General features: G+C 40.1%; 2 protein-coding genes across 2 annotated transcripts in view; one reads left to right on the forward strand and one right to left on the reverse strand.

Moving 5' to 3' along the window:
- Nucleotides 1-8,667, forward strand: part of LOC102808617 (uncharacterized) — a 39,222-nt gene extending 30,555 nt beyond the window's left edge. The window contains exons 6-7 of the mRNA XM_085500184.1: nt 3,368-3,557; nt 3,756-8,667. Of these exons, the coding sequence (XP_085356310.1) occupies nt 3,368-3,557; nt 3,756-4,594 (1,029 nt within the window). The 3' untranslated portion in view covers nt 4,595-8,667. The remainder of the gene's footprint in view (nt 1-3,367; nt 3,558-3,755) is intronic.
- Nucleotides 8,668-10,504: 1,837 nt separating this feature from the next.
- On the reverse strand, nt 10,505-27,898 carry LOC144358465 (metaxin-2-like). The gene is made up of 8 exons (XM_085500796.1): nt 27,739-27,898; nt 26,896-26,943; nt 24,210-24,329; nt 23,616-23,692; nt 22,779-22,871; nt 15,970-16,134; nt 14,972-15,048; nt 10,505-10,967 (listed from the first exon to the last, which is right to left on the reverse strand). Exons 1-8 carry the CDS (start codon nt 27,779-27,781, stop codon nt 10,802-10,804), a joined length of 789 nt encoding a protein of 262 aa, XP_085356922.1. The 5' UTR covers nt 27,782-27,898; the 3' UTR covers nt 10,505-10,801.
- Nucleotides 27,899-27,963: the final 65 nt, after the last annotated feature.

Here is a 27,963-nt window from a genome sequence, read left to right on the forward strand (position 1 = left end):
CCTTATATGGCATTGACATAAATCCATTATCCCTGACTTGGCTCCCTTATATGGCATTGACATGAATACATTATCCTTGACTTGTCTCCCTTATATGGCATTGACATGAATACATTATCCCTGACTTGGCTCCCTTATATGGCATTGACATGAATACATTATCCCTGACTTGGCTCCCTTATATGGCATCGACATAAATACATTCTCCTTGGCTTGGCTCCCTTATATGGCATTGACATGAATACATTATCCTTGACTTGTCTCCCTTATATGGCATTGACATGAATACATTATCCCTGACTTGGCTCCCTTATATGGCATTGACATGAATACATTATCCCTGACTTGGCTCCCTTATATGGCATCGACATAAATACATTCTCCTTGGCTTGGCTCCCTTATATGGCATTGACATGAATACATTCTCCTTGACTTGGCTCTCTTATATGGCATCGACATGAATACATTATCCCTGACTTGGCTCCCTTATATGACATTGACATGGATACATTATTCCTGACTTGGCTCCCTTATATGGCATCGACATGAATACATTATCCCTGACTTGGCTCCCTTATATGACATTAACATGGATACATTATTCCTGACTTGGCTCCCTTATATGGCATTGACATGAATACATTATCCCTGACTTGGCCCCCTTATATGGCATTGATGTAAATACATTATCCCTGACTTGGCTCCCTTATATGGCATTGACATGAATACATTCTCCTTGACTTGGCTCCCTTATATGGCAGTGACATAAATACATTATCCCTGACTTGTCTCCCTTATATGGCATTGACATAAAAACATTATCCCTGACTTGGCTCCCTTATATGGCATTGACATAAATACATTATCCCTGACTTGTCTCCCTTATATGGCATTGACATAAATACATTATCCTTGACTTGGCTCCCTTATATGGCATTGACATAAATACATTATCCTTGACTTGTCTCCTTTATAAGGCATTGACATAAATACATTATCCCTGACTTGGCTCTCTTATATGGCATTGACATAAATACATTATCCTTGACATGGCTCCCTTATATGGCATTGACATGAATACATTATCCCTGACTTGGCTCCCTTATATGGCATCGACATGAATACATTCTCCTTGACTTGGCTCCCTTATATGGCATCGACATGAATACATTATCCTTGACTTGTCTCCCTTATAAGGCATCGACATGAATACATTCTCCTTGACTTGGCTCTCTTATATGGCATTGACATAGACACATTATCCCTGACTTGGCTCCCTTATATGGCATTGACATGAATACATTATCCCTGACTTGGCTCCCTTATATGGCATTGACATAAATACATTATCCTTGACTTGGCTCTCTTATATGGCATTGACATAAATACATTATCCCTGACTTGGCTCCCTTATATGGCATTGACATGAATACATTATCCCTGACTTGGCTCCCTTATATGGCATTGACATAAATACATTATCCTTGACTTGGCTCTCTTATATGGCATTGACATAAATACATTATCCCTGACTTGGCTCCCTTATATGGCATTGACATGAATACATTATCCCTGACTTGGCTCTCTTATATGGCATCGACATAAATACATTATCCCTGACTTGGCTCCCTTATATGGCATTGACATAAATACATTATCCCTGACTTGGCTCCCTTATATAGCATTGACATAAATACATTATCCTTGACTTGTCTCCCTTATATGGCATTGACATAAATACATTATCCCTGACTTGGCTCCCTTATATGGCATTGACATAAATACATTTACCCTGACTTGGCTTCCTTATATGGCATTGACATAAATACATTATCCCTGACTTGGCTCCCTTGTATAGCATTGACATAAATACATTATCCTTGACTTGGCTCTCTTATATGGCATTGACATAAATACATTATCCCTGACTTGGCTCCCTTATATGGCATTGACATGAATACATTATCCTTGACTTGGCTCCCTTATATGGCATTGACATGAATACATTATCCCTGACTTGGCTCCCTTATATGGCATTGACATGAATACATTATCCCTGACTTGGCTCTCTTATATGGCATCGACATAAATACATTATCCCTGACTTGGCTCCCTTGTATAGCATTGACATAAATACATTATCCTTGACTTGGCTCTCTTATATGGCATTGACATAAATACATTATCCCTGACTTGGCTCCCTTATATGGCATCGACATGAATACATTATCCCTGACTTGGCTCCCTTATATGGCATTGACATGAATACATTATCCCTGACTTGGCTCCCTTATATGGCATTGACATGAATACATTATCCCTGACTTGGCTCCCTTATATGGCATTGACATGAATACATTATCCCTGACTTGGCTCCCTTATATGGCATCGACATGAATACATTATCCCTGACTTGGCTCCCTTATATGGCATTGACATGAATACATTATCCCTGACTTGGCTCCCTTATATGGCATTGACATGAATACATTATCCCTGACTTGGCTCCCTTATATGGCATCGACATGAATACATTATCCCTGGCTTGGCTCCCTTATATGGCATTGACATGAATACATTCTCCTTGACTTGGCTCTCTTATATGGCATTGACATAAATACATTATCCTTGACTTGGCTCCCTTATATGGCATTGACATAAATATATTATCCCTGACTTGGCTCCCTTATATGGCATTGACATAAATACATTATCCCTGACTTGGCTCCCTTATATGGCATTGACATGAATACATTATCCCTGACTTGGCTCCCTTATATGGCATTGACATGAATACATTATCCCTGACTTGGCTCCCTTATATGGCATTGACATGAATACATTATCCCTGACTTGGCTCCCTTATATGGCATTGACATGAATACATTATCCCTGACTTGGCTCTCTTATATGGCATCGACATAAATACATTATCCCTGACTTGGCTCCCTTATATGGCATTGACATAAATACATTATCCTTGACGTGTCTCCCTTATATGGCATTGACATAAATACATTATCCCTGACTTGGCTCCCTTATATGGCATTGACATAAATACATTTACCCTGACTTGGCTTCCTTATATGGCATTGACATGAATACATTATCCCTGACTTGTCTCCCTTATATGGCATTGACATAAATACATTATCCTTGACTTGTCTCCCTTATATAGCAGTACTATGAATAAGTTGTGATTATCTCTTTCCAAACTTAGTGGTACAAGACATTCATGATAAGCTTAATGTATAAGGGCATTTTTGCTGATCTTGACAGTCACACCATTGATAGAAAACATTGTAATAGTATTATGCTAGCTTTTCTACTCATTAATCAAAGAAATGTAAATATTGTATCATTGCAGGAGGAGGAAGAGGAACACCGAGTGAAATATAGCATGACAGCGATAGAAGAAGAAAGTGATGGACACTCGTCAGACGGATCATCCTCTGGCGACATGTCACAAAAATTACGAGTACCTATAGCTGGTGGTTCATGGTCATTAACGACAAGAAAGAGTCAGCCGTTGTTACAGATCAACGAAGAAGAAGAGCGTGAGTACTGTTTAGAAAACTTATCATGAATGGAAATATTCACAAAGCTATCATATATGTTTTAAGTTGCATTCCTATTTAGTGTGGAATGAAAATGACTGTGGGGCTTATACACCCAGATTCAGCACTTTTTTTTGTGATTATTTTGTAGACCTTTACTGCATGATTTCTAATACTTGTCTTATGTTGTTCTTTCAGATGACTCTGATGAAGATATATTAATCGGCAGTCCGTTGATGAGGATGAGCTCGCTTAATTCAAATGGATCTCCTGAACTCTTGCGACAGAAATTTAAGCAGCCGAAACTGAAGCCAGCAAATCCAGGGAGAGCCACCAATTATAGTTCATCAGATGCCAGTGATGACGACACTGATAATCGACGGCGTTGCGAACATGATATCATCCGGCGGAAACACAGGCGTGGTAGCAGAGATGGACCTCCTGGGGGTGGCGGCAACAATGAGGGGAGTAACAATCAGGCCGCTAACCACCATAGCGTATCTTCCAGTGGCGCTACCAGTAATGAGAAGAAGAGTGCGTCTAACAAGACTGTAAACAACAAAGGAACAAATAACAAAGGGAAGAAGAGTAACGAAGTGCGAGACAGTTTGAAGACTAGTAATCTGAGTGTTAATTCAAATTGTAGTTCTAATTTCAGTACGAGTAAATATGTGATTGACCCCAGCAACACAACACCAAGTGATTCAGATGAACAGGCAACTGAAAATTACCAGAATCGAAAAATATCCTGGTCTAAAAAAGATTTTCCGGATATTTCGGAAAGTAAAATGTTAATCCTTCCAAAGGAGGAGTACACTCAAGAGGAGAATTTCAAAGATGAGGAGAAAACGTCTGGAAAATCTAAGATCGGTTGTACGTGTATGTGCGGACGTTTTAGTAACAATAAGGAAATTAATAGTAACTCAAAGAGCAGTGACGACTCGCGGAAATCCAATGTACATAGTAGTCAGTGCAGCTTACATCATGGGGGGCAAACACCGCGAATGAATCAAAGTAATTGTTGTCGGCTCATTTGACTAGAACCATCCCTATGATATCTTGACATCGCACAATTTTTTTTTTTCATTTACTCATTTCCAAAAATGTTTTTAAAACAAAAATTCCATTTCACATCGTGCTTGCCGTCTTATTTGGATTTTTAAGAATACATTTGTGAATAAGTTTTTAAAACAAGGTTACCGGTAAATCCTTTAACAGATTGCCAAAAAATTGACAGTATTGAGGCAACTTTCCAGATGTTTTTTTTTTCCTGATGGTAACATCAATTTTTAAATAATTTATTGTTTGTTGTGCATGTTACCACCTCTCATACCATGTGGTTTCTTTATGTTTTTGTCATAAAATTTGCTTGTAAGCTTGTATTTATTTTCAATTTGCTTTTGAGTTATTTTTTTTTAATTATTATATATATTTACCAGTAGTTCCCCTTCGGACTAAAAATAGGAAATTTGGATTGACCACTGTACGTCCGTCCATGCATCATGAGAGACTTTTATGATCCAATTAAAGATGGCCGAATGGCAACTATTTTTATGCTTGAAAATTATCAAAATCAAGCAATTCCACCATTTTGGAACTGGGTCTTGGTTGCATATGCATGAATTTTATTCAAACTAGATAAATACATTGAACATAATGGAACTTTGACATCATTTAGTTTTCTAAATCTGATTCAGAATGGCTGACTGGTGGCCATTTTATTTTTACAAAATCAAGCATTTCTGCCATTTCTGATTTTAATCGTGTAAGAATGGTTTTCTTTCAAACTTTGTGCATTCATTGAACATTTTGGGCCGTTGGTGCATGTTATTTTGCTTTTCATTTCTTCATCCAATGTTAATTTATTTAATGGCACTAAACAAAACAGGGCAACAGGCTGACTAGGGTGGTAGACAGTTAACGATAGTCATAACACCTAATGGCATATGTAAACATATTCAGGTCGTTTGCTTATCGTAATTTATTGTTCTATTTCTATCACTATAATTGTTCTTCAAAGTATAATTCAAAAAGCTTGTTTCACCTGTCTTCAAGCCGTTTTGTATTTTAACTACAACCCACTTGACAATTTATCAGGATTGATGACGATAACATTTCACTGTCTTAAAGTTGTATCATCTGCTGAATTATTTGAAAGCCTTCAACATATGTAAGCAAAATGAGCTGTGAACCAAAGTCAGTAGCTAGTTATGCATGTCAGAACCTGGCTGATTTATTTATTTTTTACCTGGACAATCTAAAATTCTGCTTTTAAACACACTCAACACAACTAACTAAGTGTTTAATGTTCACTCGGACAGATGTTATGAGTTCTCATATACATGTATAATGTGTATATAAAGACATAAGAAACAGGACAAGGAAACATAAGGGATAGGTGGTCATTAAGCTAATCCTGAAGGGAATTTTCATGAATTAAGAAGACCACATTAGAAACGTTGGGTTGCGTGTCTGATTTAACCACAGCTGAATCTGTTTGCAAACATCTTCTGACCGGGATATCGTGTGAATATCGTAATTTCAGTTTTAGTATTTGGCATCTACTAATTCGTACGTCTAAAGCTGCACACAAAATATATCTGATGATACAATAGGAAGGGCAGTTCACTGCTAACAAATTGTTCAACTCATAAAAACGTCCCTCATGAAATTAGAGAAGTTTTTATAACCAGGTATTTACTTTATAAGCACATTATTTACAAACTGAGTAAATATGTTGAAACTCATTATAAAATATTACAAAGTAATAGAAAGAACAAACTTTTGGGATTTAAGTGATTTGAAATGTAACTATTTATATCTAAACCATTGTATTTTCACAATATTTTTGGAGTGAGGGAAAATTTTGTAGCAGTGAGTATTCCTTAGTTTGATTCTTAAACTTTAAAAATCATTTGTGAAATGTTAGTTTTGAGAACACCAGGATTGGAGGTGCGTTACTTTTACGCAACATTGCATTGTGTGATATGTATGTGTGAGCAAGCCCCTCTAAATCTGCCCCTCAAAACCCTAATATTATTCATCGTTACTTTTTTTAGTACTACCAAATTATGAACATTTTGATGATTTACATTATTTGTTCTCTGTTATTTGGCAAACCGATTTGGTGAAATAATGATTCTTGGATTGTCTGTAATGATTGCAGACAGTAATACTGATGATTACAAATATCCTTGTGTTGAAATTATGTTCTTAATTCCAAGAAAATACTGCAGTTGTATATTTTTCAATAGTGTCTTCAATTCTGTTTTTTTTTTTTTAATTTTGTCTCTTATCACTTATGTAATTTTTATGAATCTATCATTCATTACTTTAACTGTTCCACTGAAATGAATGTACGTCCTGTTTCTAACAATTGGAGTTAGATTGGGTGTGGGCGATAACAACACAAATAATGTTTGTTAGATGTGTCCTGTGTATCTGTCAGTAGTATATGTTAAATTATGAACGGATCAATAAGCATGAGCAGTTTGGTCTTTGGTTGACTTTCAACGTGAATTATCTTAGCTGCAGATTGGATTGGCTGGGTCATACCATGTATGCCACGGGTAACTTTACTTCACCAGTTTTCACTGGTACCAATTCCATTGCTTGGTTTGTTGTGTCATACCATACATGCTATTTGTTTTTAATTGGATATCATAAATCAGCTGATTGTTTTTTAATTATTAAAAAAACGCTCATCAGCAGGTTTTAACCTGCAAAATGTTTTCACCAATATATTATGACCTTAGCTTGTTTTTGAACCAATCTACAAATGTGGAAAAAAAAATTCTGTTAGTGGAGTTAGAACCCCGAACCCCCCCCCCCTCCAGTTATCCCCATCATAAATAAAATGGTATGAACTTGTTTTAATGTAAGTAATTATTAATTTACTGTACAAAAACTGAAGGTGATTATTATCAGACTGAAATAGACTCGTATAATCCAGGGACAGAAAATCTGCCCTTGTAAACCAGTTCTTCCCAGGCTAGTACTAACATGACCTCTGGTCTATGACCAGCATTTTGCATCTAAATATATATTATATATTTTATATGTACACTAATATACGTTATATGTACAGTACAGTTATATGTTGTAAAAAAATACATTCATAACTTTGTATATTGTACAGCAGTGGGTTATGGGTAATAAAACTGCCGTATGAGGGCTATCTCTATGTACTTAACTAGTTTTTCATTGCATTTGTGGAGCCACTTCACTAAATACTGAAATGTGACAATGTGCAATTTCTGTGTTTTTTGCATTGCTTCAAAATGGGTTGCAGTGAGGGTTCTTGTTTTTTTTTTTGGACTGATCATGGGTTTACGGATTTTATGTTTACTTAAATATTTTTTAGTCTTGATGAAGATAAATCGTTATACGTGTATATATTTATCACAGCATAGAACTTTGAAACATTATTATAGTACTAAACTGACTACCTTTAATTTCCACACACTGGATTTCATCTATTACTTCATTGTACTTACAATGTTTTGTAAATCAGGCCACATATTGCGCGACATCCTACAACTGGCTTTACTCTAGTCAAACAGTGTGTGTGTGCTACAGTATTAGCCATGTGGAGGTGCAGTCATCCCAGAGAGAAAAACATCCTGGCCTAGGAGGGGTGTGACTTTTGTAAAGTACTGTAACTGTGGAACTTGATACTCTAAGGAGAGGAAGTTGGATTTGTTGTAGGGAGTCCTTTTGAAGGTATTCATAAAAGCCTTCAAAATTTGTGAACATTTTTAACAAAAATTATTAATATTTTATGGCAGGGGAAATATTGCTTTAAATAGCGTCTGATGTTTACACACTCTTAAGTCTTGCTCCCCTCTTCAATACGTACCTACCGATATTTACTCCATGTTTTGTAACAGTATATTTATTATTTGTAAATACGTTTTTGTACATGTTTTATTTTGTGTGTACGAAGGACAATGTTGGGAAAAAAAGAACAGGTATTTTTAGCTCTTGTACGCTACTTCCTAAGGTAGTTTTATAATCGTTGCCAAAATATAATAATATGAACAATGATTTTATGAAATCTACAGTGACAAGTAATTACTTTAGAAGAGAAATAAATTTTGATATAAAAATATGTAAAGTTTGTGTCTCGAGTTATTTAGTACAAAAATTACGCTATCCATCAAGGACAACTAATTTGTAGGTGGTTTTAGCAAAGATAATGTGAGATCTGACATTGGAATGTGATAGAAAGAATGTATGTAACATACTTTGGTATTGTTAGATAATGATTTGTATAAAGAACCACACAGCTAATGCCTTGAAAGTAGGTCATTTTACATGATGCCCCCACCCCACCCACCCACGCACGCACGCACGCACGCACACACACACACACACACACACACACACACACACACACACACACACACACACACACACACACACACACACACACACACACACACACACACGATAAAAAAAAAAACCTTGTAAATAAATTTGACAACAAATTGCACTTCAAAATCATTTGCGACTCTTTAGATGTAGAGTGTACTTTGTTATTATTCACAAGTTCAATGACAAGGTCAATGCTGGTACACAGCACTGCAGTTAAAGGGTTAAGAAAATGTGTAAAGCTAAGCAGAATACAAAACCACAATATGAAACTCAAGTCTTTTTTTATAAAAAAGACAAGTGCTGGGCACTATTAAAATGCATTGTCAAATAGGCTCACCAAATGTTGACACCGAGGGCACTATTTTAATCACAGTTTGATGCAGTCTTGTCATTTTATAATTTGTAAAAAAAAAAGATCACTGGACATTAAAGTCAAAATCTTTGAAGCTTCTGCCATTAAAGTTAGTCTGCAATGCACACCAGACTCTGGATTTTTTAACAATTAAAAAACAAATCAGACAACAGTGACATTCAGAACTGTTGGCTGGCACAGAATATACGAAAAAAAACACTCAATTAGGTTCCTTCTATTCTGATTATTCAGACACTCACTTACAATCCATGATTACAGGTGATGAGCCAGACACTACAATCCATGATTACAGGTGATGAGCCAGACACTCACTTACAAACCATGATTACAGGTGATGAGCCAGACACTCACCTACAATCCATGATTACAGGTGATCAGCCAGACACTCACAATCTATGATTACAGGTGATGAGCCAGACACTCACTTACAATTCATGATTCCAGGTGATGAGCCAGACACTCACTTACAATCCATGATTACAGGCGATGAGCCAGACACTCACTTACAATCCATGATTCCAGGTGATGAGCCAGACACTCACTTACAATCCATGATTACAGGTGATGAGTCGAACACTCACTTACAATCCATGATTACAGGTGATGAGCCAGACACTCACAATCTATGATTACAGGTGATGAGCCAGACACTCACTTACAATTCATGATTCCAGGTGATGAGCCAGACACTCACTTACAATCCATGATTACAGGCGATGAGCCAGACACTCACTTACAATCCATGATTACAGGTGATGAGCCAGACACTCACTTACAATCCATGATTACAGGTGATGAGTCGAACACTCACTTACAATCCATGATTACAGGTGATGAGCCAGACACTCACAATCTATGATTACAGGTGATGAGCCAGACACTCACTTACAATTCATGATTCCAGGTGATGAGCCAGACACTCACTTACAATCCATGATTACAGTTGATGAGCCAGACACTCACCTACAATCCATGATTACAGGCGATGAGCCAGACACTCACTTACAATCCATGATTACAGTTGATGAGCCAGACACTCACTTACAATCCATGATTACAGGTGATGAGCCAGACACTCGCGTACAAATCATTCTTCAAGAAACTCCTTTGAATTTTAAACATCCAAAAATCCATGTTTACCAAGTAAACGTTTATCAGAATTAAAACATAATTTATAAAAATGTATCAATCTGTCCTATTTCAAGAAAATCATCTTTTTTATTCATATTACTTACAATGTAACAGTCCACATTCAAAGATAAACAATCAAAAAACACAAACTGGGGTTCTAATTTGATGTTCATACATGAGTGGCACTATAGAACTGAAATGGTGTCAGAAACACTGGTCAATGTTTGCCAGGTATTAATAAAAATACTATATAACCGTAGCTAATACTATGTACTTTAATAATACATAACCTCATAATGCTGGATAACATAACGTACACCCATCTGCTGTCATGACAACCAAAAGATGATAAAAAAATCTCCATCTACCCAGGAAGTTCTTTTTCTTCAAAGTACTTTTTCTCAATTCGTTGACAAAATCGAATCAAATTCGGATACGTCTCAATGATTTCTGCAAACTTCCGACTAATCTGTCGTGTTGTTAGTAATGTATATACATGACCGAATACCAGTGCATCTAACTCAGTCGGTCTGAAACAAAGAACAGTGAAACATGACATAGACAGCTTTAAGATGGTAGGTGTATTAGTCTGCTAATTGAGATTCACAACATGAAAACAACGTGATCCACAGTATTGAAGTTATACTCTGTCTGCAGTCTGATTTATTCCAGCACACCTGTACCACAACTTTGATTTCTAACTGATTTTTTGAGATAATAAAAATAATCAAAGAAAGCTTAGAAAGAACTCCCATGTGCTGAGAGTATTGGAGACACATTAAATATAATTCGAAATTACTTAGCTGAAAAATAATTATGCAAATCAGAAAATTAATATGACCAGATTTGAGTGTAAAACTAATGAGGTCTGCGCAATGTAACAGAAAATCTATGTCTCCAAGTTTAATTGAAATGTGATTAGAACCAAAAAATTATGAATTATTATGCTTATTAGGGAATTAATATGAACAGATTTTTACCCCAAACTAATTAGGTTTGTACATTGTCCTAGAGCATCTTTGTACTAAGTTTCATTGAAATGGAATAATTAGCACCGTGAAAACTCCAAAATTTCGACCCCTCTAAAAATTTGACCGCCTATTTATTTGCCGGGTTTCGGTGTTTTATTTACCTCCAAATTTTCAACTCCACTAAAAATTGCCGACTCATTCTTATTCGAAAATTGCGACCAGTTTTAGTTTTCCCCCAAACGAAAAAAAAACCGATGTGAGCGTTCAAACGGGACCTTCCTCAAAGGCATGAATCCGGGTTTCTGATTGACTGAGAGATTTTTATTTTATTGGTAACGAAAATATATTCTAAATAAACGAAGTTTCAAATAAAAACGAACAAATAAATCTCGGCATGCTGCGTTTCTGAATTGTTGATTATTACTGTACTCAGTAGTGATTATAATAATGTACACAAAATAAATTTGTTGAATGGTTATGAAATACAAATAAAAGTCAACTTAGTTTCATCGTAAGCGAATGATTCCGGTCTCGTATAAACGTTTGATGCTGCAGGATATCCGCCATGTTCTCTTAGGTCAAATAGGTCAAATCGCTAATTAACCAATCAAAAAGCTGGATGATGCGAAAACGGCATGATTTTTTTTAAATAAAAAAATTAGTTGTTTTTAAAAAATAAACTGGTCATCCGAAGAATAATTTAACATTGTTCACAGTGATAACAGCTCATTCTCGAAAGGAAGCTTACCCGCTCACGCTAGTCACGATAAAAATCATACACGTGTACTCTTGAATAGACAGACGTCAATGACTACGGTAAAACTTAGACTCTATTTTAGCCGGCAGGATTGATTGAAATGTCCGAAAAATGACGCCAAAATACACCTTAAAAGTCCCATTTTATTTTCTTAAATCCCATTATATTTTTTAATCCAAGGGCGAATTTACGGCAGAATTTGGTCCCTCAAATCACAGGCGCTCGGAACGTTTCCTGGATAATAAAAAATGACCTAAAGTGGGATCGGCATAGTTATAGTCAGTCGCCGGTAAATTTCCCTACTACTCATATGTTATTATATGAGTAGTAGGGAAATTTACCGGCGACTGACTATAACTATGCCGATCCCACTTTAGGTCATTTTTTATTATCCAGGAAACGTTCCGAGCGCCTGTGCCTCAAATCACCGGTACGGTGCTCAAATAAGGGACACGTGAGCTTTGATTCTAACCGGATACATTGCACTGGGTCGGGGAGATCGTTTGCTAAACTTCCATGTATCTTTTGTCCAATGGGTACCTGTACTTCGAACATTCGCAAGTTTTCCTAGGTAGTGCGAGACAGCTTTGTCTTTTGACCTACATTGTATTAGTTTTGTGCTGACCTCTTCTCCGCGTCTTGATGTTTTGTTTTGCTTGTCATAATACTCACTGATTGATGACTTTGTTTAGATTTTGAGTTACAACTCGGCCACGACCTTTGCTTTTACCGTGAAACATGAGGAAGTTTACGTCAATTGACGGACATTGCATTTTTTAAAAACTAATGAAGCACACTGTCTATCATCTCCATTTTTTTTTGCTGATTTCTATTCTGAAAAATTCGACCGTCCGAAAATGCACCTTAATTTTGACTCTAAAAACACGTCACATTTCTAACACAAATTATTTAAAACCAGTCGAAATTTTGGAGTTTTTACGGTACTTTAGATATCAGTGTGAAAGATTAAAATTGGTTAATTATGCAAATTAGGTAATTAATATGTACAGATTTTAACCCACAATTATTCAGGTCTGTCTATTGTCCTACAGCATCCATGTACATTCATTGATATGTGATGTATAGTACCTGAGATATCAGTCTGAAAGTTGGTTAATTATGCAAATTAGGTGATTAATATGCACAAATATTTACCGGAAACTAATTGGGTCTGCATAATTCTAGATTCATTGAAATATGATGATTAGTACTTTAGATATCAGTAGAAAAGCTGAAAATTAATTATGCAAATTAGGTAATTAATATGCACAATTATTTACCCTAAAACTAATCAGGTCTCTGCATAGTCCTAAAGGATCTATGTACCAAGTTTCATTGAAATGCGATGATTAGTACTTGAGATACCCGTGGAAAAGCTGAAAATTAACTAATTATGCAAATTAGGTGATTAATATGCACAAATATTTATCGAAAACAATCAATCTCTGCATAGTCCTTGAGTATGTAAGTACCAAGTTTCATTGAAATGTAATGCTAACTACTTATATCAAATGCTGAAAATTAATTAATTATGCAAATTAGGTAATTAATATGTACTGATATTACCATAAAAACTATCAGGTCTGTGCAGTGTCGTATGACATCTATGTACCAAGTTTCATTGAAATATGATGATTAGTACTTGAGATATCAGTGGAAAAACCGAAAATTGACTAATCATTATGCAAATTAGGTAATTAGTATCCACGGATTATTACCAAAAACTAATCAAAACCTAGCATTAGTTCAGAGCATCTATGTACCAAGTTTCATCAAAATCCAATGAGTGGTTGTTTAGATATCAGTGGAACATTCATGGAACCACTAAAAAATAGCTAATTATCATGTAAATTAGGTAATTAATATGCACGGATTTTTACCAAAAATTAATCAAATCTGCGCATATGTTCAGAGCATCTATGTACCAAGTTTCATCAAAATCCAATGAGTGGTTCTTTAGATATCAGTGGAACAGTCATAGAACAGCTAAAAATTAGCTAATTATCATGCAAATTAGGTAATTAACGAGCATGGATTTTTACCAAAACCTAATCAAATCTGCGCATTGGCCCAGAGCATCTATGCACCAAGTTTCATCAAAAACCGATGTATGGTTCTTGAGATAGCAGTGGAACAGTCGGACACACATACACACATACACACACACACACACACATACACACATACACACATACAGACACACTAACTGCAAAGACTCCCATTTTGTGCTTCGCACATGGGAGTCAAAAATTACAAAAATCAATATGCATAGTTTTCTGCATTAAACTAGTCATCAAACATTAAACTGATTCAACTAATTTGTATCATGGCTGTTGCAAATTGGAGAGTTGTGCCCTATTAAACTGCCATTGTGAATATATAAAGATTAATATATTGCAAATGCAGAGTTATGAGTACTTTGATCTTATACACCATTCTATAAACAGGTTACGGCATATATCCATGAAAATTCTTGAACTTCCATTGGCTAAATCAAGACTGCTGTGGTACGCACAATGATTTAATATTTGTTTATAAGTGGACATACATCAGCACAGTGCAAAAGATAAAGATGCCTACAATATCAATTTATTATTAAGACAAAACTAAATAAGATCTACCGTTTTAAATGCCTTCCACGGATATGATGAAATTTGGTAAAAATCGTTTTTGCCATGGTTAAACGGCTGACACAAATGTACGCATGACATCACAAGATACACAATTGATTTCTAGGTCCTTAGATCAGTTATAATATCTCCCACTAGGTAAGTGCTTTTTAAACTATTTAAGTATTTTCAAATACCTGTCTAAGAAAAAATAATACTGATCACCAAGGCGCTGTGACAATGCTTTACAACACTCATCCACTTCAGAGTACACCTAATAAACAAACAAATAAATAAATAAATAAATAAATAAATAAATACAACATTTTATTAATGATGATTTGAATAAATTCTTATTATGATATGGTATGCAAATGCTGCTAAATACTACCCATACATACTGAGTAACATTTGTGTGAGTGGGCTGGTGGAATTGCTATAAGGTAGGGTGGCTAGGAATAAATAAGTATAGTACAGCTTCCACCCCATGTGCTGTGCACATTCATGCATAATGTAGGCACATTTTTGTAATGAACCACACTGTGCAACAAATGGACTGTCTTAGCTACAGTAATTTGATTTTTTTTTTATTAGATCCTCTCATTAAAGAAATGATCTCAGATTATATGAGGTTATTATGAAAAAAGTATATTAATAAGGTTATTATGAGGATACTGCGAAGTATGCATGAAGACAGTACAGCGAGAGTCGTGGAGGTCGAGTACTGTCTGAGTGCATACTTTGCAGTATCCTCATAATAACCTTATTAATATACTTTTTTCCCTCCCAGGAATACATCATAGGAATGCAGAAATCCAAAACGTTTAGAACAGATTTATAGCGAACTTCTTTGTGTGGGGTAAGGGGTGTGTGGGGTCTGCTCTAGTGGGTATACAAAGACAGTACTGACAGGTAGACAGTGCATTGGTGGGTAGGCATAACACTAGTTGGTAGACATAGTACTGGTGGGTAGGAATAGTATTGGAGTGTAGGCATAGCACTAATAAATGGCAAAGCAATGGTGAGTAGGCATTTGTACTGGCGGGTGGGCATAGCACTTAAGGGCAGGCATATCACTGATGATGGGTAGGCACAACACTGGTGAGTAGGCACATCACTGGTTGGAGCTCTTATTTTCAATTATCCACAGTATAAAAAACAATCATGACAAGAATCTTGTGTATTTCTATTTTACCTGTTCCATTGGTTTGACAGTCCAGCCTGTTGATTTCAATAATCTGCATACTTCCCACTGTTTACTGTAAGCCAGAATGTGATCGAGTGGCCAAGGATATGGTGATCCATATCTTGGTCTTGTTACCTCAGCTACTGTCGTTTTCTCATACCATGACAAGTATAACTGTGTAAACAATGAAATCATTGGAATGTGATTTAAGATACAGCTGACATTGACAATGACAAACTGTGCTATACTATACCATGGAACTAACCACAGAAACACTGAAATTTAGGCGAGGGTTCTTCGAACCCGCCTATTCACATAGTTCATACCCACCATAGACTCCGGTCAGTCAAAATGACTATTTTGAACTGTAGGCATTAATCAGCGATTCTGCCAGTGACGGAGAGATAGAATCCAGGTCAGGGGAAGCCCCATGACCTCAAGATTCTTTTACCCCTTACGTCACGAACCCACGTGACCGAGGACTTAGACCAACGCGACGGAAAGAGTGGGGAGGTTGGGGGGGACCCGGAGTCTATGGTGGGTATGAACTATGTGAATAGGCGGGTTCGAAGAACCCTCGCCTAAATTCACTACGTTCAATTACCCACCATAGACTCCGGTCAGTCAAAATGACTATTTTGAACTGTAGGCAGACACCGATAGGTGGCGGGTTTTTCCGAGCAAACAGAAAAAAAAAGGAGAATGATGAAAGACTTTCCCCCAGTCCGGGATGAAAAACAAACCCAAAGACCTAAGTTAAGACCCAAGAAGGGTGGTGTCTTACCTTGCCTGTGCTGTCCCAGAAGCAAGAAGCCAATGCTGCTGTGGTGACAGGGTTCGGTGTGCCCGAGAAAGCTAGACCCAAGCCGAACTCGGGGGGTTATAAGCTTGAAGTAGGACCGAAACAGTTCGCATGAGGGCGTAGGTCGACAGAAGCGAAACCTGGGAGCTTCCAGGAAGTGCTAGTGGAACAGACAATCTGCCCGCAACAATGCAGAGACTGACTTATCGCCTATGCGCAGAGGCCCCTGCAGTCGTTCGGGCTGGGTCAGCAAACAAGGCCTGACCCGCTACGACGGGGCCTAACCTGAAGAGACCCTGCTCAATAGATTGGGTGTCTCCTAGGTAGTAGTTGATGAAGACGTTCTGCGTTCTCCAGAAGCCTGCCCTCAGAATGTGTTTGAGGGGGGCACCTGACGCTAGCGCTAGTGAGTTAGCAATCGCACAGACCTCATGTTCTTGTACTTGGTGTCTCTGCAAGGTCTGTGTTGAGGAGGATAGTGTATTATAGACCTCCAGTACAGTCGCAGTAATCCACCTGGGGATGGAAGTCGGGGAAACCGGCTTATCCCGCTTGTCAGGGCCGTAACACAAAAACATGTGTTTGGTTCCCCGTCTAGAAAACCTGGTACGGTTCTCATAGCAACTCAGCGCTCGGACCGGGCAGAGAAGCAACTCCTCCTGATCTTCCGGACTGACAATATTTGCCAGCCGGGGGATGACGAGCGGTTGAGGATCGTGTCCTGGGATTTGGTTCTTGGCGAGAACCCGATTCGTGTCTTAGTACAACTTGATCGCCCATAAAAGCGGCACAACCGTCCGCAAAGGATAGTGCGCGCCTAGCTTTGACCGGCGCCTACCTGAGGCGAGGGCCAGTAGGAAGACTATTTTCCACATCAAAAAATTGAGTGGTGCTGATTGGAGAGGCTCCAAAGGCGGTCTGCTTAGAGCGGACAACACAGCCGACAAGTCCCAGTTGGGCAGTTCCCTTGCATGGGGTCTCAGTGTCTGGAAAGCAGTAAATAGTCTCCTAATAGTAGGACAATCGGTTAGTCTTGTTCCCGTACGTTTGAATGGTGGGGCACAAGGCCGACCTGTAGCCAACGATCGCTACGTAGGACAAACCCACTTCGTCAAACAGGTGGACGAAGGAGCCTGCTACCTGGCCAATAGAGGGATGGTATCGATCAATCTCCCTTCCGCTACACTAACCAGTGTATGCTCGCAGCCTAGAAATGTAGGCTGCATTGGTGGAATCCCAGTTCGCCCTGGCCAGGACGTTGGCAGCCCGCTCAGATAAAGCTTTCGTATGGGCGGGTCTAATGAAAGCCTCTATGCGGGTAAGTGATACCCGCTGGGCTCGTGGAAGTGCACCGTCTAGTTGGGACGGCATGTCCGGTAAGTCCGGAAGCACTGCTGGTGTTTCGACTATCGTTTCCGACAGAAGTGGAAACTAGGCCCTGTTCGGCCAATTGGGTGCAACCAATGATAATATGCAGGTGTGCACCTGTCGAAGTCTTCTCCGGTGCCCGGTGGACTAGCGGGAAGGGAGGAAAAGCGTACACAACTAAGTGGATCCGGGGGGTAGCAAAGCGACCCTGGCCCAGGCTCCTGGAGTCAGCAGGAGTGTTACGTACGTCGGGAGCTTGGTGTTCCAAGGTGCGGCAAACGGTCTAACCTTGGACCGTCCACAGCCGAAACAGCCTGGAGGCTACCCACTGGGGTATCAGCCACTCCGTGTTCTGGAGACGGAGTCGCCCTGAAAGGGCGTCGCCAGACTGTTCCTCACCCCTGTAAGGTGGTGTGCGGTTAGCTCCCCATTGTATTCCAGGCACCAAAGGAGGATTTTGCTCCGCTAGGACTGACAACGATGGGGAATGCGTCCCCCCCCTCCTTCTTGAAGGAGACCACCGCTGCGTTGTCTGTGCGGAGCAGGACTCTGTGGTCTCGAACTACGGGTAGAAAGCGTGGTAGTGCTAATTGTACACTGCTCACAGTTCGAGCCGGTTGATATGGTGGTCCCAAAACTATGCGGGAGCCATATCCTTGGGCTTGTTCGTCCAATAGATGCGCTCCCCAACCCTGGGGGGAGGCATTTGTTACCAGAGTCATACCTGCGGCGAGCGGGTCCAAGGGGGCCCCTCTGCCCGAGGTTGGTCAGTGACGAACACCAGGACAGGGCTTCCTTCACTTGGTCCGAGATCGAAACCCGCCTATCTAGTTCCCATAGAAGAGCTCGGCGTTATAACAAGTGTTATACCGGGCGGCTGCGTAGTGCAGCCTGGGGAACGATCCTTCGAACCGAGGTCATCATTCCGATGATCCGCATTAGTTCACGAAGGGACACCGAGGGAACGCTGACTAGGCATTCGGCTAGGCTGCTTAGCGCTAAGCAATATGCTTGAAATAGCTAAGCCAAGCTTACCTCTGTGTCAAAACTCCATGCCCAGGGACACCAACTGCGCGTTGGCTCGAGGTGGGACTTGTCGATTTACTAACGAGCCCAACTGGTGAAGTAAATCCTGTGTTAGCCTGATGCGTTTGGCTATTACCCCTTGCCCGGGTTGTTGGTAACCAGTAGTCTGGGTACGGATTGAGGTGTACCGACATCTGGTGAAGCAGCAGCACTACCTGTTTCATCCCTCTGGTGAACACGTAGGGCGCTGTGCCTAACCCGAACGGAGGGGGGGGGCACCGAAGTTCGAATACTTGGCCCAGCTGGGCGATTCGAAGGAGATGGCAACTCGCTAGGTGCATCGGTACGTGCAGGTAGGCCCCGCTTAAATCTAGCAGGGCTAGCCAGTCAAAACGGTGGATGGAGAGAAGAACCCTGAATGGTGTCTCCATGTGGAACCGATCGAGGGGCACGTACTGATTCAGTCTGTCTAGGTCCAAAACTGGACGCCTGCCACTTGTAGATTTGGTACTACGAACACATTTGGGTAGAAGCCTGGACTTAGTTCCAGCTGATGTACCCTGTGTATGGCGTCTTTCCCCAGCAAACTGCTACTTCCTGTCTGATTGCTTCCGCCTTGCGGGAGTCCCCTGGCAGTGCCCAACAGGGGAGACATTGACGGGGGGAAGTGGAGATTTCAGCGGTATGCCGTAAACGGATGTCACCACCTGGGAAGGTCCAGGGGTCGGTCACCCGCCGTCTCCAAACCAGACTACATCTGTGTACTACAGGGATGTGTGGCCATGTGTTCGGCGGTTGCAAGGGGGGAGGGTGCTCCCTTCTCCCATGAGGCGAGTTCCCCAAGGCCTGAAGTAGTCACTAAGTTGTGACCTGGCCACTCACCGAACACGTGCCTGTCTCCCCCGGTTGCAGAGGTGAGCGTCAAACATGCTTCCCCTGCTGCCGGGTAGACATCCGCCCAGAGAGGGCGAGGAGCCACCACCTGGCTCTTACCTCCCTGGGGGCACGCCACTACCCTTCCCTCCCATGGAAGGGTATAAGTGCTTGCCTCCTGGCTGACTCTGGCTAGCGGGCAACGCCCTAGGGCGTTGTGTTTTCTGTGCTTGGGGTGCCCTCCGCTTGCCCATGGCAGGACCAACTGGCTAGCGGATTCAATCTGAACCCTCCGAGCTCTGAGACTGTACCCACCATTCCCTGAACAAAGAGCGTGGAGGGTGTCCAGTCTGCGTCACTGAGGTGGGGGACGTACCCCAGCTCAGCTTGTTGGCGAAAACACGTGCGTCTAAGGCCGCGTCTCGTAGCCCAGTAGTGGCCCTGGCCAAGCGGGCCAGACAACACTAGGGGGTGTCGCACGTAGATGTGCGGTGGCCCACAAGTAAAAAAGTCGGCTGGTCTAGGAGGCTGGTGCGTTCTGCCTCCAAGGTCACCAGAGTGCTGGGCACGCATAATAATACGCTCAAGCAACTCTGCCCTCAGGGCTAGATGGGTCGTCCTCAATTGGCAAAGACACCCATGGAACGCAGCTATCCCCCTTTGCCCGGTTTGCCAAATTCGTGGTACCGGGGTCTGGGGAAGGAGCCTTGGAATCCTGTTGGGGGCGTTTTGGTCTCATCCCACGCTATGGGGTAGCGTTTGGTCCAGTGGGAAGTGTTGCCTAATGTTATCCCCACCCGGGGGCCTTAAGCATTACATCCTCCGCGGCTGACCAACGCCGCCCATCAACACCGTTTGCGTGCTCTGCGCCCCACTCCGCACTCAGACGGACAGGGGAGAGATGTGCCGACGGGGTTGCTTTGGATCCCGACGCCCGTGATTCCATAAGCGTTGAAGCAACCTTAGGTGGTCGCTTTAGGATCAAGGGTGGGGGTATATACATCGTATCACTGGGAACGATGATACTCCGCCTCACCTCAAAAGCGTGGCTCACCGAGTCATACAGATGGAAGACTCTGAGGGACTGCCCGGAGTACCGGCTGTATCCAACGCGAGCGAACGCATCTCCTTTAACTTAAAATATGTGAGAGGGAGCGTGTTCGACTGTGCATCTCATGACAGGGTCGGTTCCCTCTGGGGACGCCCGTGGGTCGGTAAGAAAGGAGTCAAAACCCACAGCGGGGACCGGACACAAGGATAAATTCGTTACCGTTGTACCGTTACCGCGTGACGAACCCTAGCTGGCTGAAAGTGGGGGGGGTCAATGCGTGCCCTGCCCTGAAAGCCCTGCCCCGAGATCGGAGACTTGGCTGCCAGCACCCCGTTGGCATTCAGTGCCCGCCGATCCAGAGAAGGACCGGTGTAATTAGCCTGAGCCTCGGCCACCCCCCAAAATAGTGGGAGAGCCGTGACTGGGAACGGGGGTTCCCCGGAAGAGACGTGTTTGAATGCAAACATGCTTTCGTGTCTCTTCCTGCTTGCCCACCGAGGGGACACAGTGGAGACAGCTCGCTCCGACTGCGTCTGATCTACCCGGCCTGCCAGGGACGCAATTGCCCCAACAGTCCTTCGACCAAAGCCCTCAACTCGGAGGCAAACTCGGCGTCGTGCAAGGAAGGGTCCACGAAGAGACCCGCAACGGGCCCCATAGGAGGAAAGCCTCCAGGGGCACAGCCTCGCTGCAGCCGGTAAAATCGGATAAAAAACACCGCCTGAAAAAACAGACTGTGAGGATGCCCTCCGATCAGCGGGGGAGACCGAGAAAGTATCGGTACCTCCGCCGTCGGGCCTCTTACTCGACTTCCCGGTACATGAAGTACCGGTAGCCGAGCGTGAGGACTTTCCACTCATGCATAACACGCAACTCACTTTAACCGATTTGTTTACTGGACGCGCGACCTTGCTGTGACGCGGTCAGTGTCAGCCATTTTGATGGCTCTGAAAGAAAATCTCAGGCCTCAGAACTCCAGTGAAAAAAACACGCTTTCACGCAAAAAACACCAAAACCCATACGTAGCTACGACAAAGTATCTCGGATGCGGGTTCTATGCTGGTAGATTCTGAATAAACCACTGTACGGTCGGCTCGAAAGACGAGGAGTGGCGCCGGATTTTGATTTCTTTGCTGTGAAAAATACTACACACAAAGGGGAAAACGACACGAGGGTAAAAAAAGACAAGGAAAACTTATCCTACCAGCTACCATGTCGGATGCCGAGCAGCGGCAACAACCCAAGCTATAAATCCGGACAGGAAAAAAAGCAGGCGATCCAGCAGAGCTCGCTAGATTTCATCTCCACTCGAGGCGAAGAGAAATTAAGAGTGATGGACGGCTGCCTATGGCGTTGCCATGTGGCCTCGGTCACGTGGGTTCGTGACGTAAGGGGTAAAAGAATCTTGAGGTCGTGGGGCTTCCCCTGACCTGGATTCTATCTCTCCGTCACCGGCAGAATCGCTGATTAATGCCTACAGTTCAAAATAGTCATTTTGACTGACCGGAGTCTATGGTGGGTAATTGAACGTAGTGAATTTAATTTTTTCGGGACAAGATGATGTAGAACATGACTTCTTCAGGATCCTCATCAAAACTAGGATTCATAATTTTAAAAAAAATATAAAACACACCCGTGCAAGTGAATTAAACAGCGTTATGACAATACAAATACTAGTACAACAGTTTTGAAACTTACCTCTGCCATGTGTAGTGTATTTATGACCAATGACATATAGGCTTTCATCTCTGCTTTTTGACTTGCAACCATATCTTCTGATAATGACTTACCCTATATTTTAACAGACATGTTGTGTCAAGCTTAACTGATTTGCTGCTACCATACCATGTAATTAACTCTCCTGTTACTAGGCAACCATTAGGCATGATCACCATTTGTTTGAATTATGGAATATGCCATAAATCATTAATTTTTAATTAAAAACAGTAAACATTACACAAAATGTAAATCTCTCACGGACTCCCTAGGCTGATTGTGAATATCTGTGCTACACAGCTGGTCTGGACTCTCTCAGCTGATTTTCAACACCTCTTTGAAGAGAATTTGGTGCATTTTGGTACGCAGCAATATAAGTAAACAATTAAGTACAAACTGTGTTTATGTTTGTGTTCTGACATCACAGCAAGTTCAGCATGTTATCATAATCCTTTAGATCATGCTATAAAACCATTTGATTTATTTTCACTATTTTGATGTTTTGGGCAATTTCACTGGGTTTCAAATTCACACAATTGGCAGAGAAACAACTAGGTAGTTCAGATTTTTATTCTACATGTTCAAATGGATTTAATTTAGTGAATTTTACTTATCAGTGGAAATAGCGAAATTAAAAACCAGTGAATAGTTAATTTTTAGTAGTTAGTTTAGTTTACAGTAATTTATACTAAAACAGCTTGTACATCACTGTGTTGCATCCCTTTTATGTTTGCCTTCAGTCTCCTCTACTGTAAGAACTAAAATATATTGGAAGAGAAACGTAACTTTTTCAGAGAGCAACTTTGCAGTATTACTTACCCTAAGAGCATAAAACTCCAATAATGGCTCAAATTCTGCTACAATGTGTGGACCAACTTTTACGAATGGAATTCCACCTGTCAGAAAATATACACGATTAAAATTAGAGCTGGTTGATCTGGTTGGCAAAAGTGGTTCTTATGATGTAAAATGGTTAAATATATTTGTGCCTTGTATAATTTGAGCCATCTTGAATTGGTTATTGAAAGGAGTGAATGTCTATAAATATCTAAAGTTGCAGGATGTATGTGTGAAGTTTGAATGTGATTAATCAAGGCATGCCCGAGATGCAAGTGGCTAAGAACAAATGCACAGACAGATAGACACACATAAAGAGGTCAATTCATAAATCATGTTTTTTCAGACTGCAAACCCTGAAAAAAATGTGAAATACTGTAATATACATGTACCTATCTAAACTGAACACTTTGTAAGATGGATACTAATATTTGTCTAAGCCGAACATTATCTATCCGTTGAGTTGTAGATACACAAAGACTGAAGCATACCAAACAATTTTTTTCAGCACATACAACGATGTTCAGTTTAGAGCTGAATATAAAACTTCAACAAGAATTTGACTGATATACAAACCAGAAGGTGACATTTGTTCTGCATTTGTCCGTAATTCCAAATGAAATTTAATATCACACATGTGTAGATAGGTTTTCACAGCTAGGCATTTAGCTGCCTCGGGGAGTAAAATCTGTTTCACTGAAAGACAGGAGATTTATTATTTATTATCATTATTATTGTACACAAATCAATAATTTACATTATACTGGAAAATCAGCAAGTTATTAGAATACAAAACAAAACGATGATCACTGATCAAAACCACTGATCACTGATCAAAACCACTGATTACTGTTGAAAAATCTATCTATCTATCATGAATTTCATAATTGCTTTATTAGTAGCAAATGTACTTTAATATGTAAATGACTAGAGGTCATATTTAATGCTTCTAATAGATATGTGCTTTCAAGGCCCAAACCTCAAACCAACTACAGATACTGTAAAATCTGTATTAGAAACCGCGGCTTCTATTAAAATGGTACAATCCAATAGAGGGGGTGCGGCTTCTATTAGAGCATCTACACATATGAGAAATGATGATTTTTTGGTTCCCAATTGTTTAAAAAGAATGGGTGCGACTTCTATTAGGGATGCGGCTTCTAATACAGATTTTACGGTACTTGAAACCACTGTAAGTTACAAGAGAGAAATTTTCACACATTTTCAGTGAAAATTGCAAAATTATGTAGCAGTGAAATTTCTTTTAGGGTCCTTGGACATGGAGTGTCTGCAAGTTGCACTAATAGATATGTGCTTTCAAGGCCCAACAACACAATCATTAAACCATGCCAGTACTTCTGTATGGGGCGGAAACATGGAGAACCACCAAATTCATCACCAGAAGAATCCAGACATTTATAAACTCTTGCTTACGAACAATATTAAGAATATGGTATCCAGATGTGATCACAAACCAGGAGTTATGGGAAAGAACAAGTCAGCAGCAAATAGAACAGGAAATACTACAGAGACGCTGGCGATGGCTAGGACACACCTTTCGAAAACCAACCCAAAACATCACAAGGTCGGCACTCAGCTGGAACCCACAGGGCAAAAGGAAACGAGGTCGTCCAAGAAATACCTGGCGACGGGACCTAGAGGCTGATGTCCGGAGGTTGGGCTATACCTGGAGGGAAGTGGAGCGTCTTGCACAGAACCGGCCTGGTTGGAGAAATCTTGTTAGTGGCCTATGTCCCAGGAGGGACGATAGGGCATGAATAACAAGCAGCCAGTCGGCTGAGATAGCTCCGCTGTTAGCAATGCACATTTCAATAAAAGAACAGAAGATATCATTAGAAAATGAACAATATGTATAGTATCAAAGCAATGGGACTTGCTGTTTTCATCAAGAATTCAAAAATATCACTTTTCACCAAAAATGACAAAAATAATCATGAAAATTAGATAATTGAAGATATCACCACGGAATTAACAAATCTGAAAGAGGTCCACATGTAGTACCTATATATGTAATATAAAAACAATCGGACTTGCGGTTTTCAACAAGAAGTTGAAAATATCACTTATTACCAAAAATGACAAAAATATTCACCAAAATTAGAGAATTAAAGATATCATTACAAAATGAATAAATCTGAGAGAGGTCCAGATTTAGTACCTATATATGTAATATCAAAGCAATTGGACTTACGGTTTTAACAAGAAGTCGAAAATATCACTTCTTACCAAAAATGACAAAAATATTCACCAAAATTATAGAATTGAAGATATCATCATGAAATGAACAACTCTGAGAGAGGTCTACCCAAGGTACATATACACCAAGTATCAAAGCATTCAGGCTTGTAGTTTTCAAGAATAATTTGAAAAAGTAAAACATTGACACGGACGACGATGGACAATCACTCATATGATAAGCTCCGCTCGACAAAGTCGACAGCGGAGCTAAAAAAACTGTAAGTTGCAAGAGAGATAGTTTCACAAATTTTCAGTGAAAATTGCAAAATTATGTAGCAGTGACAATTTCTTTGGGGGTCCTTGGACACGGAGTGTCTGTGACTTTCACTAAATTTTGTCTTGGGGAATGCCACAAAATCCTGAAATCGTGGAAATAGCAATGAAAATTACACAGTTTAAGTAAGGTATATATTTGGGGAAAATTTTTGTATTTTTGAAAGCATTTAGTGTCAGCAATTCTGCATGAAATTGGTAATGAGAAAAGGGGATCTTGCATGCCCCTATTTTCATATGGATTATGCTATATGGTACTGTCCTAGAACATTTACTACGCAATGTACTATCAGACAGGTCAAAGTTGAAGACTGTGACCACATGTGATCCCTGGTCAATCAGAATTTTATGGTTGCCAGAGGATCTGCTCCCTAGGGTAAAGAGGCGCATGGCCATGGCATGAAGGCACTGCGGCCCTGTTCCTTTGTTTAAAAAAATCCCTGCGATGTGCTGTTATGTAAGTTCTTAGTATGAATCCAGCTATTGGGGTTTCTTCTTAGTAAAACTCGGTCATCAAATATGTCACATGATTTACATAACAGTGCTAGGACAATTGAGAACAAAGAGAATTCACCTTAGAAAACCAGCCAGACTTGAAAACAGGACATTTATCGTATATAATGTTCTGCAATAGAGCATTCTAATTGGCTGAGTACTTGGGTTTTAATATCGAGTTTGTACAGACAACAAACACATTAGTATTTATCATGAAACATGCTTTAATTCTTACCTTCATATGGTTGGAATAAAGACACAGTGTCTGGTAATCTTTCGTGTCCTGTTGATTAATAAATAGTTTTAATAGCTCAGTAAATTTCCATCAGTAGAGTTCAAGTGCACGGAACAACTCGAGTTGATGTTATGTGTACATAGATTACTTTGATTATAGATTACAGAAATTGAACACGACCATTATATATTTACATTTTTTGTACTATTGACACAACAAAGCCATTTCTTTCATTTGTATAAATATTTATAAATTTCAATAGCATGTTGAATCAATCCAGTCAACCAATGAGTGCAGTTATTCAATCGGCGAATAGAAATCTCTCGTTTTAGTTTGAAATAGGAAATTTATGAATATTTATGAGAGCCATGGGGAAGATAAGTGAAAACCCTTGTTAAATTTGCTAAGTTTATTATTTATGAAAATGACGGGAATGGGTTTGTTGTGTCAATGGTATAGTTTAGTTCACCAATGACGTCACTAAACATTACGTAATGTGATTAATATTTCATGGTGTTTGATTCAAGCAAACAGATAAGAAGAAGAAAAAACTACTGTAATAATATAGCAACAGACGTGCATATTTATAACGACATTCTGTGATTATAGCACTTCTATTTCAGTAAGGTCTTATGTGCCTCGCTAAAGTTAGGTAAAGTATTTCATCAAAAATTAGACAGTAGATATGCTGAAAATCCAAGTAAATCGATCAGTGTTATTTAATTCGTTCCCGATTATTTATTTATTGAGACAAGCAACGATGAATAATCAGAAAAACATTATTAATAATAAATAAATGAATAGTACTGATCAATTTATTTTTTAGCCCTGATCACTACTTACCGGCCATTTGGCTAGATACAGCTTGTGCCACCAGTGTGGTCATCGCATTGCAAACTGAAACACGAAGAGAACACTGTGTAGGCAAATCTGGTAAAGCCCGGAATCTGCGGAGACGTGTGTATGTGTCAACGTGCACGAAATATATGCCACAGGAAAAGGTCGTGTCAAAGTTCAATATTTGCGCGCCCTCATGTGGCCGATTTTGTAACACATTAGTAGTATGTA

Source organism: Saccoglossus kowalevskii, chromosome 6 (assembly GCF_978046115.1).
Source record: "Saccoglossus kowalevskii chromosome 6, keSacKowa6.1, whole genome shotgun sequence".
Taxonomy (NCBI): domain Eukaryota; kingdom Metazoa; phylum Hemichordata; class Enteropneusta; family Harrimaniidae; genus Saccoglossus; species Saccoglossus kowalevskii.

What these genes read in the sequence shown, in the direction of transcription:
- LOC144358465 (XM_085500796.1), bottom strand. Translation starts at nt 27,781, where the DNA reads ATGACCACACTGGTGGCACAAGCTGTATCTAGCCAAATGGCCG. An exon ending in AGAACAAATGTCACCTTCTG is followed by an intron (nt 23,693 to 24,209) that starts GTTTGTATATCA and finishes ATTTTCTGACAG; the next exon opens with GTGGAATTCCATTCGTAAAA. An exon ending in TATTATTTTTTCTTAGACAG is followed by an intron (nt 10,968 to 14,971) that starts GTATTTGAAAAT and finishes TCTTTGTTTCAG; the next exon opens with ACCGACTGAGTTAGATGCAC.